The 19,518-nt window shown below is 41.2% G+C and overlaps 1 protein-coding gene across 4 annotated transcripts in view; it reads right to left on the reverse strand.

The window, feature by feature from the left end:
• LOC148083052 (NACHT, LRR and PYD domains-containing protein 3-like) overlaps positions 1-19,518 on the reverse strand; it is a 177,604-nt gene that overhangs the window by 119,243 nt on the left and 38,843 nt on the right. For 3 of the 4 annotated variants that reach the window (XM_087786172.1, XM_087786171.1, XM_087786173.1), the window contains exons 5-10: positions 12,026-12,247; positions 11,014-11,265; positions 10,802-10,915; positions 9,775-9,853; positions 9,242-9,461; positions 7,341-9,099 (exon numbers count right to left, since the gene is read on the reverse strand). In XM_087786172.1, the coding sequence (XP_087642298.1) occupies positions 7,341-9,099; positions 9,242-9,461; positions 9,775-9,853; positions 10,802-10,915; positions 11,014-11,265; positions 12,026-12,247 (2,646 nt within the window). The remainder of the gene's footprint in view (positions 1-7,340; positions 9,100-9,241; positions 9,462-9,774; positions 9,854-10,801; positions 10,916-11,013; positions 11,266-12,025; positions 12,248-19,518) is intronic. The other variant, XM_087786174.1, reaches the window with a different exon arrangement.

The raw sequence follows: 19,518 nt of genomic DNA on the forward strand, positions 1-19,518 counted from the left end.
GTTGAAGGACATGGATCTGGAGGACTTAGATCTCACCTGTGAAGTGTCTCTTGATTGTTAAAAAAAATGTAGTATGTATCGTCCAAAGTTATGAGTGTACTTTCTCAAAACACAAAATGGATTGTGTTGAATGAATATGTTCATAGAATCTGTTTGGTGGACGACAAGCCTCTCAGACTGCAGTACCTCCGTGACCCCTCTAGTCAATATGAGAAACTGAGGATGTAAATAAGATGGAGGAACAGGGGATTATTCGTGAATCTCAGAGTGAGTTTTCTTCTCCTCTTGTGCTTGTTGTTAAACCTAATGGTGACCTACGCATTTGCAATGACTTCAGATGGTTGATGCCAGAACAGTGAAAGATGCGGACCCCCTGCCCCACCAGTCAGGTCTGCACAAATATAATAGAATGTCCAGGGTCTTACCAACAGCCCCGCAACATTTATACGGATGATGATGTCCATATTTGGTGATAAGAACTTTTCTTTTGTGTTATCTGGACGACCTGCTGGTTTTTGCTCCATCAGAGGAGGTTGCAATTGAACGGTTGGAGATGTTTTTTTCGCGTCTTGCTGCTAACAACTTAAAGCTACACCTAGGAAATGTAACTTTCTTTGCAGATCTGTAAGATTCTTAGGACACATTATTTGTGCAAATGGTGTAAAAGACAGACCCTGATAAAATACAGGCCGTGGTTGATGTGGAAGAACCTGATCTGTTTGACTCTGATGGAATCACTTCTTCTGCAAAGAAGATGAGATCATTTCTTGGCATGGTCCTGTATTATCACCATTTCATAGAGGGATGTTCAGCTGAAGCCAAACCACTTTTTGATCTTGTTTCTGATCCTGTCTCCTGTAACAGCAGAGGCAGAAAACGCAAACCTAAATTGAAAAGGTTTCATCAGACTCACTCCTGTTGATTGTTCTGCTGAGTGTAAGGCTGCATCCAAACACTTAAACATGACTCAGTCCACAGTGTCACTCTGGCTCACCCTGACTTCACAGAGCCCTTGTTCCTGCTGTAGAGCTTCTTTTGATGGGTTAGGTGCTGTCCTCTCACAGTTGCCACCAGGGGGCACTGTAGCACGACCAGTGGCTTTTGCCAGTAAAAGCCTCTCACGTTCACAGCTGAATTAACCTGCTCATCGGCTAGAGTTTCTGGCGGTTTGTGATAAGTTCAGTCACTGGCTAAAAGTGAGACATCTTACAGTTTGGACAGATAACAATCCCCTAACCTACATTTTGACTAAGCCCTGGTTGGACGCATGTGAACAAAGATCGGTGTCCAAGTTGGCAGCTTATAGTTTTGATCCGAACTATGTACCTGGCAACAAGAATGTGGTCACTGGTGCCCTTGAGAACCATTTGTTCAGTCTTGCATTGGTCATAGACCTGTTACAGAGACCTACGTCTCATTGTTGGAGAAGATGTGTGGCCTTGAAGATGAAAAAGTGCATGGTGCATTCAAGTGTACTACGAACTGTCAAAGGGTCATTGAGCAGTCTTTGAATGAGGGTGAAGCACTAGACCAGGCCTGCCCAACCCGTGGCTCCCGGGCCGCATGCGGTTCTTTGCCTGGTTTCATGCGGCTCTAACGTTCTAGTGTTGTGTCGTCACGAACGATTTGTTCGAACGAACGATCTTTTGAGTGAACGTACTGAACCAAATCACTTCATGAAGTGATTCATTCCTTTCTCAGTTCAGTTGAACGCCGCGACCGTGCCGGTAGGAGGGATTCTATGATAAGACTTTGCTACAGAACATTTAGTTTTTATGTTGGCACAGATTCGGTCAGTGTGCGCATTCGCTTCGCTTGAGTTCAATACGGTATTTTCATCTAACGCGCAATAATACAAGCCAGATCTGAAGAGGTTTGTTCAAAGCAAGGAATGACAGAAGTCCTAATAAGCAACATGCATAGTAAGAGAGAAAAATATTTTAATTATTATATTTTGTTTGTGGACTTGGTTGAACTGAGAGTTTGTGTGTGTAAGACAGTACAGTACAGTACACACAGTGCACACAATGTTCATTGTTGAAAATGACTGGCCCTGACTGTAGAAGTCAAATTCTGTCATTATCATGTTGGTGTGTGACATTTACAATAAATCTGGCTAAGCAGAGGTCTGTGTGTGAGGAAGGGATGATGTTCATGTGACCCATGATGTGGCTCTTTGAGGTAACACAGTAAAAAAATGTGGCTCTTAGGCGCTGACTGGTTGGCCACCCCTGCACTAGACCAACAAAATTCCATGACAGCTGAAGAATTATCAGCCGTTTTTGAAGCACAAGTGTCCGGTGGAATGAGCCAGAAAGAAGGCACAGAACCTCCTCTTCCTCATCTTGTGGACATCACTCAGTCTGACTCATTAACTAAGAGTGAAAAAGCCAGACTGCAAGAACAGGACAACATTCTAAACATGGCGTTTCATTATGTCAAACGTCATAGGCAACTAAACACAAAAAATCTTCCAGTTAATCGTCCCAAATTCATTAAAAGGTCAGGTGTTGCGTGGTTTACATGACTCAGAGGTCATCAGGGTCAGACACACACTGTGTCACTGGAGTGGACTGGAGAGTGACATCATTAACCACGTAAAGGGCTGTTTTTCACTCTGTTGTTGCTAAAACTCCAGAACCTGCATTTCGTGTCCTCCTTGAATGCATTCAAACATCTGCAGCTTTGGAATTGGTTTGCATTGATTTTTGTTCTGCTGAGAAATCTGTCAATCAAAGCGTGGACGTACTTGTTGTGACTGATCATTTCTCAAAAGCTAAGCAGGTATCCGTCGACTGGGTTCGCACCCTTTTTCCTCATGTTTGGCAGGACACCACGATAACCTGTTGATGTTGTGTTCCAGCATGCTCTCCCTGATTCCACTGTTGTTGACCATCATGACTTTGTGTCTCGGTTGAAGCAGGAGTTATCCGAATCTACTCAAATTGGCCAAAAACTATAACCGCAGAGCTGGGGGCATCTTAGGGTCTCTTGCTGTTGGTGATCGGGTTCTGCCCTCTTGACAAATGAGCGATTACTGATAGTGAAAACACATCATTCCTCTATAGACCTAATGCACTGTAGGAGCGAGTGACACTGTACCAAGATGGCCGCCCTGTATACACACCGCTCTAGTGAGGGCAGCAGTCGATGCGGCGTCCATGTAATTATGTCTATGGCCTCGAGGACTGAGATGAGGTAGGAGGAGGAGATGCTCTGTGAGCATTAGTGTATAAAAATATGTTAGAAACACCTTTTCTTTCAATTGTCGTATTTTATATTTGTTTAGAAGCAGTTTTATTGTATATGTTTGTTTAATTGTTTAGCGTTTAACTTATTGTGTGGTGTTTCTAGAGCGAGAGCAACGAGTGTGTGAGCGATCCATCCTCAAACTGTATTTTGATTTATGTGCAGAATCTTACAAATAAAAGACAAGTGATCCACGAGCAGCTTCATTGGTGGAATCAGAAGTGTGATGATCCAAAGGTTATGCTCACATCACCATGAACATTACCCTGCATTGAAATCTAGCAACAGAACAAGTGATGACATCACAAGAGTCTCTCAAATGTCTTTGAACGGATCTGAGATCAGTAAATATGTGTCAACATACTGAACAGCACGACCCAGCAGAAGAACAAATCAAGTTCAAGTAGAACCTGCTGAAGACTGAGGTCACTTAGAATCATCTGCTTCATTGAAGAACTCACTGAAGACTCAACTTTGACTCTCTGGAGTCTCACCTCTGACTTTCACATGTTCTGAAGCTGAAGACATGATGTTCTGACCTGAGAGTCTCCAGGTGACAGTGTGGACTCTTCAGTCCAGCAGACAGCAGCTCCACTCCTGGATCCTGCAGGTCGTTGTCACTCAGGTCCAGTTGAGTCAGACTAGAGGACGGAGAGCTGAGGACTGAGGACAGAAGTGAACAACTTCTCTCTGACAGTCCACAGAAGCTCAGCCTGTGAAAGAGACGAGTGTCGTCAACAAGAGGATTGATTTGTGTTTATATGAGAAACAAACACAAGAGAACATAAGGAAAAATAAGTCACAAAACAAACAACAAAGACAAATGAAAATAAAAGGTTGTTACATGTATATTGATCATAATAACACATCATTGATTCTTTTTCTATTCACTTACTTATCTCAGTGTTTTTGTGTGTTTTCTCTCAATTGTTGTGTCTAATTCTTTTCCAGAGTAAAAATAGGGTTCAGTTTTAGACACCGTAACGTATTGTTTTGCATCTTCACTTAATAAGGCTTTTGAGTTCATGCAAAGTGCTTTTGATCAAGTTCAGGCTCAGCTTTGTCAACTGAAGCTTGTTCTCAATGCTGATAAGACCAAACTTATGGTATTTTCAAATAACAAAAAGATTGAGATAAATCACAATATTTTAACTTCCCAAGGTCATGCAATTGAGGTGTATTTTTACAAATACTTGGGTTTTATGATTGATGACCACATCTCTTTAAAATTCACATACAAAACCTGGTAAATAAACTGAAACTAAGGTTAGGCTCGACGACGACGAGTCGAAGCTACCTTCCTGACCGTTCTTGATTCTGGAGATGTGTTGTACATGAATTCATCAGCTCACTGTCTAAGGATGTTGGACACTGTGTAACATGGAGCCTTGAGGTTCATGACAAACTGAAGACCCTTAACCCATCACTGCACACTATACTCAAGAGGTCACTGGCCTTCGCTCTCTTCGCCACGACTTAGTCATCGGCATGTTTGTATCTACAAGGAGATTATAGGTTATGAATGTTCCTCCAGCTCGTACTGAACTGGGTAAAACAGCTTTTAAGTTTTCTGCGCCGTCATCGTGGAAGAAGCTGAAGAAGCAGCACAAGTTTGAGACTCTAGTGACTTTTGACAAATTCAAGGCTGTTGTCAGGAATTTGACGTCGAACTCTAACAGCAAGTGTGAATGTTTTTAGTCAGTAATCTTTTATCCTTTTCTGATATTGTACCAACGCACTTAATACTGTATGAAATAGTTTTCATGTGTAACTATGTTTTGCTGTCCATCCTGTCCAGGTCTCTCTTGTAAAAGAGATTTTAATGTCAATGAGACTAACCTGGATCAATAAAGGATCAATAAATAAAATAATAATACAGAGTTATTCATTCACTGTTTGTGTGTTTGTGTTCACGACACATGTTCAAGTGTTTGCTCATGAAATTCAAATGAAAAGTTGATGTTGTTTCAAAAAGTGACTTTAGAAAATGATGGATTTACAAAACAAGGTGAAAGAAAAACCATGAAGAAAGAAAGAAGGAGTGAGTTGGTGACACAGAGATGAGTTGAAATGAAAGATATGAGCAGGATGTGAGACGACACTGTTGAATATTGTGATGAAGAAGAACATGTTTGACTTTTCATACAGTTGCTGATGTGTTCATCACACATGCTCACATCACCATGAACATTACCCTGCATTGAAATCTAGCAACAGAACAAGTTATGACATCACAAGAGTCTCTCAAATGTCTTTGAATGGATCTGAGATCAGTAAATATGTGTCAACATACTGAACAGCACGACCCAGCAGAAGAACAAATCAAGTTCAAGTAGAACCTGCTGAAGACTGAGGTCACTTAGAATCATCTGCTTCATTGAAGAACTCACTGAAGACTCAACTTTGACTCTCTGGAGTCTCACCTCTGACTTTCACATGTTCTGAAGCTGAAGACATGATGTTCTGACCTGAGAGTCTCCAGGTGACAGTGTGGACTCTTCAGTCCAGCAGACAGCAGCTCCACTCCTGGATCCTTCAGGTCAAGGTTCTCACTCAGGTCCAGTTGAGTCAGACTAGAGGACGGAGAGCTGAGGACTGAGGACAGAAGTGAACAACTTCTCTCTGACAGTCCACAGAAGCTCAGCCTGTGAAAGAGACGAGTGTCGTCAACAAGAGGATTGATTTGTGTTTATATGAGAAACAAACACAAGAGAACATAAGGAAAAATAAGTCACAAAACAAACAACAAAGACAAATGAAAATAAAAGGTTGTTACATGTATATTGATCATAATAACACATCATTGATTCTTTTTCTATTCACTTACTTATCTCAGTGTTTTTGTGTGTTTTCTCTCAATTGTTGTGTTTAATTCTTTTCCAGAGTAAAAATATCTTCAATTTAATCAAGACACTGATTCAATCGTGAAGATTCACTTCAGTCAATTTATTCTATTTGTTTTTTTAACCTTAAAGTCAATATGAACAGGTTTACAAAGTTATTATTCATAACTGTGTCAGGTGTGAGTGTGAAGGTGTTGCAGGTAATACAAGCTCAAACAATGTGTGTGTGTTTGTCACTCACACTCCTGCACTCTCTCAACATTGTTGTCTTCATTTGAATGTTTACAGTTAGAAAATTCAAGGTGAATTCTCTCCATCTTTGGATCCAGTGGATCTATGTTGTGACACAGATGGAGTGTCAATCATCCTCCGTCACATTCACCTTCATTTCTTCTCCATGTTTGCTTCACATGAACTGAATTAGTTTCAACTTTTGAAACATTTGTCAAGTTTGGAGACTATTTTTGAAGTTGTTTCTGGACATCAATCAATATATGGATCAGTTTGATTCCATCTGGTTCAATGTTTGATAATAATCAGTGAAAATCTAATGTTTTCATACAAGTCATGAGTTCATTGAATCTTCTGGTGTTTTTCATTTTAGCTTCAGACTAACTGTTGTCGTAACTTGTTTCTACTTTGAATATTCTTTGTATTATTGTGAAGTTTGCAGTGGATTTAAGTTCATGTTATTTATGTTCTTTAAAACGTTTTTAGTTTTATTTTGAAAGTCCACTTCCTCTCTGTTTATCTCACAAGAGTTCAAAAGTCTAAGAAGAAGCTCAAGAGACATTCATTTGCATAAACTCAAGGACTTGAAGAAACATTAAACAAGACTTTTCTCTCTTTGCAGCCAACGAGGTGTTGTTTTGTTTGAATGTTAGTTTCTATTAACACTGTGTTAACTTTTCATTTTCTTCATCATTTATGTTCAGTTTTCACGCTGGATTTCGGGGTCAAGCCTAAAATAAACCCTGTCTGTGCCTGAGGGAGAAACATACAGTCGTTCATTCACTGTTTGTGTGTTTGTGTGTTTGTGTTCACGACACATGTTCAAGTGTTTGCTCATGAAATTCAAATGAAAAGTTGATGTTGTTTCAAAAGTGACTTTAGAAAATGATGGATTTACAAAACAAAGTCAAAGAAAAACCATGAAGAGAGAAAGGAAGTTGGAGTTTCTCAGCCTGAATGAAGAAGGAAATCAAACATTCATGGTTCATATCAGAGATGTTTCAATGATCCACTTACAGAACTTCATTTGAAGCTTGAACCACCGGCAGAAGCCTCTCAAGAACCTCCTCTGAGGTAGAGTATTTCTTCAGGTCAAACACTTTCAGATGTTCCTCTGAGGACAGTAAGATGAAGGCCAGGCTGGACCATTGAGCAGGAGACAGTTGATCTGTGAAGAGACGTCCTGATCTCAGCTGCTGTTGGACCTCCTCCACCAGAGAAGTGTCCTTCACTTCATTCAGACAGTGGAACAGGTTGATGATTCTCTCTGGAGACACATTCTCACTGATCTTCTTCTTGATGAGCTTTGCTGTGTCCTGATTGGTCCAGGAACTACTTCCTGTCTGTGTCAACAAACCTGTCAGGAGACTCTGGCTGGTCTGCAGAGAAAGACCCAGAAGGAAGCGCAGGAACAAGTCCAGATGTCCATTTGGACTTTCTACAGCTTCATTGATTTCTTTCTGGTAGAACTTTTCTATGTCAACGATTCTTGACTGCAGGTTGACTTCGGAGTTGAAGAACATCTGGTGAACATGAAGAGCGGACAGAAACTCCTGAAGACTCAGGTGGATGAAGCAGAACATCTGGTCCTGGTACAGTCCTCTCTCCTCTCTGAAGATCTGAGTGAACACTCCTGAGTGAAGTGAAGCAGCTGTGATGTCGATGTCACTCTCTGTCAGGTCTGATTCATAGAAGACCAAGTTTCCTTTCTTCAGGTGCTCAAAAGCCAGTTTTCCCAGAGACTCCATCATCTTGCTGCTCTCAGGATCCCAAACTGTGTCTGTCCAAGCTGCTCCATGGTACTTCATCTTCTTGACTTTGGACAGAACCACCAGGAAGTAGATGAACATCTCAGTCAGGGTGTTGGGCAGCTGTCCTGTCTCTCCTCTCTTCAACATGTCCTCCAGAACTGTGGCAGTGATCCAGCAGAATATCGGGATGTGACACATGATGTGGAGGCTTCGTGAGGTCTTGATGTGAGAGATGATGGTGCTGGTCTGCTCCTCATCACTGGACCTCTTCCTGAAGTACTCCTCCTTCTGGAGGTCATTGAACCCTCTGACCTCTGTCACCATGTCCACACACTCAGGAGGGATCTGATTGGCTGCTGCAGGTCGTGTGGTGATCCAGAGCCGAGCTGAGGGAAGAAGATTCCCTCTGATGAGGTTTGTCAGGAGGACGTCTACTGAGGTGGACTCTGTAGCTGCTGTGAGGACCCGACTGTTGAGGAAGTCCAGAGGGAGTCGACACTCGTCCAGACCATCAAGGATGAACAGAACCTGGACTTCTTCAAAGCTGCTGAGATCTTTGGTTTCAGGAAAGAAAAGATCAACAAGTTCCATCAAACTCAACTTCTTCTCTTTCAGCAGGTTCAGTTCTCTGAAGGTGAAAGGAAACATGAGCTGGAAGTTCTGGTGAGCTTTGCCTTCAGCCCAGTCCAGAGTGACCTTCTGTGTCAGGAGGGTCTTCCCAATGCCAGCCACGCCCTTCGTCAGCAGGCTCCTGATTGGTGGGTCTCTCTCAGGTGAGGCTTTAAAAAGGTCTTCTTGTCTGATGGTGGTTTCTGGTCTGGTCTGGTTCCTGGTGGCTGCTTCGATCTGTCGGACCTCGTGCTCCTGGTTGACCTGGTCTGTGCCCCCCTCAGTGATGTAGAGCTCCGTGTAGATCTGATTCAGAGGAGCAGAGTTTCCTGCTTTAGCGACCCCCTCAGACACACTGTGGAACTTCTTCTTCAGGCTCTTCTTCAGCCGTCGTTGACACTTTTCTGCACGACTTCCTGAAGAAGAGAAGTCCCATGAGTCACAAGATTTTAGAAGCTGAAGATCAATCTTCTCATCAGCTGCAGGAATTTCAATCTCAAATGTTCTAATAGATTTAAGACTTCATTTTCAACATCTCGAAGGTTCAAATCCTCTTACTTCCCCACAGACGACCAGCAAGCTCCTCCTGCTTCATGCTCCTCAGGAGGTTCATGATGAACATCAAGAAATCTTCTCTGCTGCTCCTCATCTGCTCCTCTTCACACTCCAACTCCTCCTCTTCCTCATCATCCAGGTGTTTCTGCTCACCTGGTCTGAGAAACTTCTTCACTCTCTCCAGTTCCTCCTTCACCAGGGTCATGACCTTGTCCTCCAGCAGCTGAAACACAAACATGTGACTTGATCATGTGACCTACAGAGGTCACCAGAGGTATGTCTCAGTCCAAGTCTAACCAGGACCTGTTGAGCAATACTTTCTTCAAGAGTAGGACCAGAGAGTCTGAGTCACATTCAAATCTCATCTCCTCTCTAAAACTAAACAAGAGTCTCAGCCACACCAGACCTTCTACTTCATGTATGAAGCTGACAGGTGGAGTTGTCCAGGATCAGAGCTTCATGAAGCAGCAGAAGCAGCTGACTGGTGAGTTAGCAGCTGTTGTAGTCAGCAGGTGAGGCTGAAGACTTGAACGTACCTGAAGTGTGGAGTCCACATCTGTCTGATGCTGCTGGACACACTGGAGACTGAGAACATCCGAGACCTGCTGATCCTCTCTGTGAAGAACATCAGGCCGTCAATAAGTTCTGTCTACTTCTACAAGGACACCATGATCTGAGCAAGACTCTGACTCTTCCATGTGCAGACCACCTAAGATAGAATCTTCCACATTCATGGAAAACCAGGTGAAACACAAGTTTGTCTCACACTTCAGTCGTGATTTCATTCTCATGGCTGCAGTTTGTTGCTTCTTCTCTTGTGAGTCGACTTTCCTCCACGACTGTCTGCAGCACTTTTGACGAGCAGTTCATGAAGCTCAATAAAAGAGAAGTTTTGAGCTGCATTGACTCATGAACATCTTCAGTTGAAGTCACCAAGAGTCACTAACTGCTGATAGAAACACACACAGCTGTGAGTGAAAGAATGATTGTTGAGGATCAACTAACAGTCTTTGACGACTCAAACATTCCCTCAATCATTGAATCAGTGACTCTTAAATCACTTGAAGTATCTTCTCTTATCAGTGACCTTCATCTGAGGCGCTCATATGATCCACGTGAATGTTGCATCACAAGAAAAACACTCAAATCAAACTTGACTTTTGATGAATATTTCATCACGTTTGTTGTGTGTCAAGTTTCACATACTTCAGGTGGAGGAGAAGAAAAGTAGTTGCACTATTTAGAATTCTTCTTCTTGACTCAACAACTGAAGAGACTGTTGGTCGTCACATGATACAAACTTCTTCAACAACCGATGGAATGATCCAGTGAAATGAATTCACTGTATTTGACATCAAGTTGTGGATTTCTTCATGAGTCCAACAGCACCTGTCTGTCCCACAGCAGCTGTTATTGTCTCCATGACTGTTGCTCATGCTAACATGTCAACTGTGATGAAGTGCTGAACATCTGAGGCCTTCAGTCCAAGTAGAAAGAACCTCAGAGACCTTTGTACAGACCCAACATCACATCAGTGAGTCAAAGAGGGACAGAAAACCTCACCTGTCTTCTGAAGACTCTTGTCCACCTTTGAAATTATCAGGAGGTTCCATAGACCAGTCACTCTTCAGAGACTCACAGTTGAGTTCAGACTCTTCTTGTTTCTTCTGGTAGATCCTGAAAGACACAAAACTCTGATCAACACTTTAATCCATTCCTCTGTCGTTCACCATCTGACCACTAGATGTTCTAATGTTGCTCCTGTTGTCTCTCACCTCTGACGCTTCTGTTCACCTTTGAAGTCAATTCCTACTCCCATAGATCTGTCACTCTTCAGAGACACACAGCTGGGAGCAGGTCCAGGTCCAGGTCCAGGTCCAGGTCCAGGTCCAGGTCCAGGTCCAGGTCCAGGTCCAGGTCCAGGTCCAGGTCCAGGTCCAAGTCCAGGTCCAGGTCCAGGTCCAGGTCCAGGTCCAGGTCCAGGTCCAGGTCCAGGTCCAGGTCCAGCAGATGTACGTAGCTTTGATCTGAACACACACAAGTCGCAGTGAGAAAGTATTTCCAGTATTTGAAGGTGTGATGTGTTACGACCTCCACTGATCAGATTTAGCCTCTAACAGGAAGGGTCAGTTCCATGCACTGTAACTGGGAGTTAAGTTTGGTTCTTTTGTTTGTATATTTTAAACGTTAACTCATTGTTGTAAAATTGTAGTTGTTTGCTTGGCCTGCGTTCTCTTGAGCAGCCTTTTCCTTTTGTTGCCTCTTTGACGGCTGTGAGCCAGTATTTAAGTTGATTATTACAAAGTGTGGAAGTGAAGAGTGTTTTTCCCAATTTGTATTTTCTATTGGGTTTTGTATTATATTTTGGGAATAGACAGACAGACAGACAGACAGACAGACAGACAGACAGACAGACAGACAGACAGACAGACAGACAGACAGACAGACAGAGAGACAGACAGACAGACAGACAGACAGACAGACAGACAGACAGACAGACAGACAGACAGACAGACAGGTCGTAACATAAATGGGAGTTCATCCAGGACAATAGTAAAAGTAATTCCTAAAAGAAGAAATTTAATGGTTTGGTTAAATTGTGTGATTTTATCCTAGTTGTGATTTTATTGTGCAGCGACCTTGAGTCTCCTGAAAGATGGTTTCATATAAGATTTATTATTATTATTATGTTCTTCTTCCTCTCATGTGTATAGATATACTGTATAGTTTTCTCTGCATATTTAAATAACTACTAGATGTTCTCTTGTTGCTCCTGTTGTCTCTCACCTCTGATGCTTCTGTTCACCTTTGAAGTCAATCAATCTTCCCATAGACCTGTCACTCTTCAGAGACACACAGCTGGGAGCAGGTCCAGGTCCAGGTCCAGGTCCAGGTCCAGGTCCAGGTCCAGGTCCAGGTCCAGGTCCAGGTCCAGGTCCAGGTCCAGGTCCAGGTCCAGGTCCAGGTCCAGGTCCAGGTCCAGGTCCAGCAGATGTACGTAGCTTTGATCTGAACACACACAAGTTTTAGTGAGAAAATGATTCCAGTATTTGAAGGTCTGACAGGAGAAGTGATCTTCTCACCTCTGAGCTCTGGTCTGACTGTCATGGTCTTCACCCAGAAGTTCTTTAGAGGCAGGATCTTCCTCCTCTGTGTCCACACCTGCACACAAACACAACAGCATCATCACTCGTCATCATTGTGTTGTTGATACTATAATAAAACCTCATCAGTACAAACAACATGTTGTTGCTCAACCACACATTCATGTGTTCACTCTCTGATACTGACTGATGTAACAACTTGTTCAGTAACAAGCCTGAGAGGATCATTGAATCTTATTATCTCCTCACTGGCTTGTCGGATCACAATATGACTCTTGTTGCAAAGAAGTTGACAAAAAAACAGGTTTACTTACCAGCAAGAGATAATTAAACATTCCTATGGAATAAGGAAACGGGACATGAATGCATTTAAGGAAGAAATAAGCCAAACTGATTGGAGTGATGTTCTACTCACAGATGATATAGAGGCCTCTTGTGGATCATTGTTAGATGCCATAAATAGAATTAAAGAAAAATACACCAAAACGTTCAGAAATGGACACCCCAAGGTCAACCTGCCTTGGTTCAATGACAACTTGTGAAAACAGCACTAAATCAATTAATGATGGACGAGTTTTTAGTAGTCTTCGTAACAAAGTGAATGAACCAAAGAAGGCAAAGAGCAACTTTTTTATGGACATTATTAAAGAACGAAAGGGAAATAAACTTATATTGAGGAACGTTAATGAATTCACAAAGAGAGAGCTGGACATGAATTGAAAATACATGGACATTTAACCAGTGATTGTAATGAAATTACCTCTGCATTTAATATTTGTTTATTGAGTCAGTGCAGAATCCATCACATACATTTGGTGCAAGAATTAAAGACATAGCAGCAGCAAATTATACCAAACCTGTTTTTAAGATAATTGAAGTACTATGCTAAGCTGTGCAGTGTCCCTGTTAAATAAAGGAAAAAATCAAATGTATTAACATTGATTCATTTATTCACCTCACTCTTGATTCATGTATTCACTTCACTATTGTATCATGTACTCCCCTCACTCTTGAGTCATTTATTCACCTCACTCGATTCATGTATTCACTTCACTCTTGATTCATTTATTCACCTCACTCTTGATTCATTTACTCACCTCACTCTTTATTCATTTATTCACCTCACTCTCATATCATTTATTCTCCTCACTCTTGATTCATTTATTCACTTCACTCTTGATTCATTTTTTCCACTTCACTCTCGTTTCATGTATTCACCTCACTCTTGATTCATTTATTCACTTCACTATTGTATCATGTATTCCCTTCACTCTTGAGTCATTTATTCACCTCACTCGATTCATGTATTCACTTCACTCTTGATTCATTTATTCACCTCACTCTTGATTAATTTACTCATCGCACTCTTGATTCATTTATTCACCTCACTCTCATATCATGTATTCTCCTCACTCTTGATTAATTTATTCAACTCACTCTCGTTTCATGTATTCACCTCACTCTTGATTCATTTATTTACCTCACTCTTGATTCATTTATTCACCTCACTCTCGTATCATGTATTCACCTCACTCTTGATTCATGTATTCACCTCACTCTTGATTCATGTTTTCACCTCACTCTTGATTCATTTATTCTCCTCACTCTTGATTCCTTTATTTACCTCACTCTTGATTCATTTATTCACCTCACTCTTGATTCATTTATTCACCTCACTCTTGATTCATTTATTCACCTCACTCTCGTTTCATGTATTCACCTCACTCTTGATTCATTTATTTACCTCACTCTTGATTCATTTATTCACCTCACTCTCGTATCATGTATTCACCTCACTCTTGATTCATGTATTCACCTCACTCTTGATTCATGTTTTCACCTCACTCTTGATTCATTTATTCACCTCACTCTTGATTCATTTATTCACCTCACTCTTGATTCATTTATTCACCTCACTCTTGATTCATTTATTCACCTCACTCTTGATTCATTTATTCACCTTACTCTTCATTCATGTATTCACCTCACTCTTGATTCATTTGTTCACCTCACTCTTCATTCATGTATTCACCTCACTCTTGATTCATTTATTCACCTCACTCTTGATTCATGTATTCACCTCACTCTTGATTCATGTATTCACCTCACTCTTGATTCATTTGTTCACCTCACTCTTCATTCATGTATTCACCTCACTCTTGATTCGATTATTCACCTCATTCTTAATTTATGTATTCACCTCAATCTTTATTCATGTATTCACCTCACTCTTGATTGTTTAATTCACCTCACTCTTGATTCATGTATTCACCTTACTCTTGATTAATTTATTCACCTCACTCTTGATTCATGTATTCACCTCACTCTTGATTCATGTATTCACCTCACTCTTGATTCATTTATTCACCTCACTCTTGATTCATTTATTCACCTCACTGTTGTATCATGTATTCACCTCACTCGTGATTCGTTTATTCACCTCACTCTTGATTCATGTATTCACCTCACTCTTGATTAATTTATTCACTTCACTCTTGATTACTTTATTCACTTCACTCTTGATCTTGGTGAACACATGAAATGACAGTGAGGTGAATAAACGTATTCACCTCACTGTCATTTCATGTGTTCACCTCATTCTTGATTAATCTATTTACCGCAGTCTTGATCCATGTATTCACCTCATTCTTGATTAATCTATTCACCTTAGTCTTGATCCATGTATTCACCTCAGTCTTGATTCATGTGTTCACCTCACTCTTGATTAATTTATTCACCTCACTCTTGCTTTATATATTCACCTCACTCTTGCTTCATGTATTCACCTCACTCTTGATTCATGTATTCACCTCACTCTTGATTTAGGTATTCACCTCACAAACTCAGTCTCGATTCATTTTTTTTTCCTTAGTCTTGATCCATGTATTCACCTCACTCTTGATCAATGTATTCACCTCACTCTTTATTCATTTATTCACCTCAGTCTTGATTCATGTATTCACCTCACTCTTGATCAATGTATTCACCTCAATCTTTTTTCATTTATTCACCTCAGTCTTAATTAATTTATTGACCTCACAAACTCACTCTTGGTTAATCTATACATCTAACTGTTTATTAATTTATTCCCCTCACTCTAGATTCATCTCACTCTTGATTCATTTATTCACCTCACAAACTCCCTCTTGACTCATGCATTCACACTCTGACTGGGGAACATCATGAACAGCATGAAAAAAGTCACTGACCTGTGAGCAGCTCTCTGCTCTGAAGACTTGTGTCCATGTTTGTAGGTGAAACTTCCAGGTGAGCTGAGCTGCTTGTGATCCAGACTCAGGGAAACACTGATGAACCGTCAGTGAGGAGGTGTGTCTGTCAGAGACATCAGTGCAACATACTGTGTTGTTGACTCACACTTTTATAACATCGTTCAACAACACAACATGTGCCACGAGGATAAAGACGTTTGACAAGTTCAGTCACAATGTTGATCTAGAAGAAGGAATGCAGTCTTGTTCACCTGTCGCTGCCACACCTGTTGCTGCCACACCTGTCGCAAACACAGCTTTATCTCTTTCACTTGTTTATTATCCAGTTTCATCTAGTTTTGTTCTTTTCATCCAAACAAGTCTTGGTTCTGATCCAAATGATGCACATGTCCTCCAGGTGTCTTCAGCTTCACACACTTGACAGAAGCTTCCATGACAGTGATGGACAAACACATCAGCACTTCTGAAGCATCATTGACATGTGATTATTTTCACAACAAACTCGTCGTTGTGTTCGTGGAATACTCTTGGCCACCAGGTGGTAGTATATAACCATTATACGTTGACTGAGTTGGTAGTCGGCCATCTTGTTTGTGTTTATGACGGTGGTTGGACGTTAATCCCGTAGTTGTAACGGCTCAGGAATAACGGCCCCTTTCCAAGTTTGGCGAGCCAAGTTTAGGGGTCAATCACCGTATCAATCGACGAGCCTGTCGGACTGGGAGGTGGAGCCAACTCCCAAGACCCGGTCCAGGGGGCAAAAATATCCACCATTGCGGACACCGGGGCACAGTCAGACCTCTGGTCTCTGGAGGAGTTCCTGGCTTATGGGTTCTCGCACAATGACCTCCACTTGGAAGGTCGATCATAACCTGGTCCACCTTCAGTCATAGTACACTCCTCTGGTGCAGAGACAGACTGTGACCACTAGGACAATCAGAAAGTGGACCAGCTGTGGAGGACGCCATCAGAGACTGTTTTGACACCACAGACTGGGATGTGCTGCTGAAGTCACAAGAGGACATCAAGGGTCAGAAACACTATATAACGGATTATATATTTAGATTTCTGCTCAGACGTTGTCGCCCCTGCTGAGACTGTCCGCTGTTACCCTAATAATAAATTAATTTTACGCCGTTGGTAACAAAGGAGGTCAAGGATGTCCTTAACAGAGAGAAGGTTTCAGGAGCAGGGACAGAGACGCCATGAGGTCAGCAAAGCAGGAGGTGAAGCCATGCTGGGGAAAGTACCAACCCTGTAGAAGACTTCCTGTATAGTTCCAGTCCTGAAAAAGATCCGGCCGAGCGAGCTGAATGATTACAGACCAGTGGCGCTGATGAAGACACTGGAGCGGCTGGTCCTCAAACATCTCAGGCCACATGTCCAGCACGCACAAGCCCCCTGGTGTAGAAGATGCCATACTTCACCTCCTGCATCGGACCTACTCTCACATGGATTAAGGATGTGGCTCAGTGAGGATCCTGATCCTGGACTTTTCTAGTGCCTTTAACACCACCCAGCCCACTCTGCTGCAGGACAAACTGACACAGATGCATGTGGACCCTGGTCTGGTCACCTGGATCTCAGACTATCTCACTGATGGACTGCAGTATGTCAGGCTGGAGGACATCACTTCTGACACAGTGGTGTGCATTACAGGAGCACCTCAGGGGACAGTACTGGCCCCTCTTCTTCACCATCTACACTTCAGACTTCTGCTACAACTCAGAGCCGAGTCTTGTCCAGAAGTATGCTGATGACACTGACATTGTTGGATGCATCAGGGACAACAGCAAAGACGAGTACAGGAGTCTGATACATGACTTTGTGGACTGGAGTGAGAGGAACCCCTTGCAGCTGAACACCTCAAAGTCCAAGGAGCTGGACTTTGGGAGGTCCAGGACAAAGCCATGTCCAGTGTCAATGAAAGGCGACAAGTTGTACCTCGGTGTGTTGCTGGACAGTAAACTCACACAGACCATGTGTATAAGAAAGTTCAGAGTAGACTGTACTTTCTGAGGCAGTGTTTTGTGCTGAGGTGTGTTGGGTTGGGAACAGGAGTGTCAACAGGTTGGACAGGTTGATCAGGAGGGCTCTGTGGTTGAAGCTGGACTCACTGGTGACAGTTCCAGATCTCTGGAAAAACTACTGTCCATCATGTTCTATTTCTAGTTTTACTACTAATTCTACTTGTACTTCTACTACTCATTCTATTACTCCTTTTACTATTTATACTACTTATACTTTTACTACTAATTCTACTACTGCTTCTACTACTTCTACTACCGTTCTAGTACTTATACTTATACTACTAATTCTACTTGTAATTATTTTACTACTAATTATACTACTGCTTTTACTAGTAATACTTACACTAATTTAACTAAAATAATAAATAAATAATATAATACAATAATTTAAAATTAAATAAAGAGATGTTTGGAAATGTCTATCAATGGTACAAGAACCACAAAGGATGGGACGATCTTGGATGAGTTGGATGACATTCGACCTACAACAACCTTGGCCTTGATGGACAAACAGCGACGGTTTCCCAACAATGACCAAAGGGGGATTTGTATGTAAGTAAGTTAGTAAGTAATATTTGTATCGCGCCTTTCCTTCTTGTTTGATTTTGCTTCCACTAAAAAACCAAAGTAAATTATAATAATTATAATATTATCCATGTAATTTTAATAGTTTCCTTTGGACTAAGACTCAAAGGTGGTGCTCCATTATTCCAGGTATATTCTTAAAATATTACATTGTAATATTTGTAATAACCAGAGTGCTGGTCGTTCTGATCAAATTTAACCCTATACTTACTACACTTCAATACTATCAATACTATCAATACTACACAGTTCTCGCTCAAGTTATTTCTAGAATTAACCTGACAGTTTTCCAGTAAAAAACATACCACTTGAAACAACATTGAGAGAAAATGAAGATTCTGGGAAGTCGAAGTCAAAGACTAAAAGAGAGGAAGTAAGTCAGTAGAGATACAGGTCTACCATCAGGGGAGAGCAGTCGAATATCAACCAGTGAGACGTCTCCCTGAAGGTCAGAGGTCACAGACAGCGAGAGGAGAAGACAACTTCACTACACAAACGGTCGATCAATGTCTTGTTTGAGACTTTGGTATCGATCATGTCGGATCATTGAGCCATAACATTATGACCACCTGTTCAATGTTTCAGAAGCTTTTTTCCATTTCAACTTTTTTTAAATAATTTTAAAGCAAACTATTGAAGAGTAAATGATGTAACCTGGTCAACAGTCTGAGTGACTCACGTCAACATGATGAAGTTGAAATGATGTTTGTTTTAAGTCCTGAAGCATCTCTGAGATCTTGCTTCAATGAAATAAATAAATGTTTCCAGGCGGAAATGTATTTCTATTCATTCACATTTCAACAAAACACCTTTTTTTCTAAACTTTTTCTTAAGTCAATTCTGTAAAGTAAGATGTTTTGAAAAAAACATATATATAAAATATTACAATTTTATTTTATTTTATCTTATTTATCTTAATAAATGCTGTGGCTAATTAGATTAGATAGACTACAAATAGATAGAATAAAAATTAGGTAATGACGAATGAATCTATTTTGTCAAAAAGTCTCAAATCTGCAACGCTTGTCAAACATCTCCTGCTCTGACGTACGTTCCAGTAGAAACACTATTCAAACTTAATAACATTTTCAAGTCTTTTGTAGCTTTCTTGGTTCTTCTGTTCACGGGGTAAAGCGCACAGTCCCTTCTCACCATTTCCTGGCGGGGAATTGTCTCGTTTTAATTGCTCGGCATTGGAATCGTTCCAGTCGTGCGACTTAATCTGTTCAGTTTATGGAATATTATTTGAAACAATTATTATTATTTTTAAATGTGCTTGATTTGAGCAAAAAATCATTGACATCTTAAAAATCGTCTGGACCTGGACGAGC

This window comes from Callionymus lyra, chromosome 3 (assembly GCF_982586985.1).
Source record: "Callionymus lyra chromosome 3, fCalLyr1.hap1.1, whole genome shotgun sequence".
Lineage (NCBI taxonomy): Eukaryota > Metazoa > Chordata > Actinopteri > Syngnathiformes > Callionymidae > Callionymus > Callionymus lyra.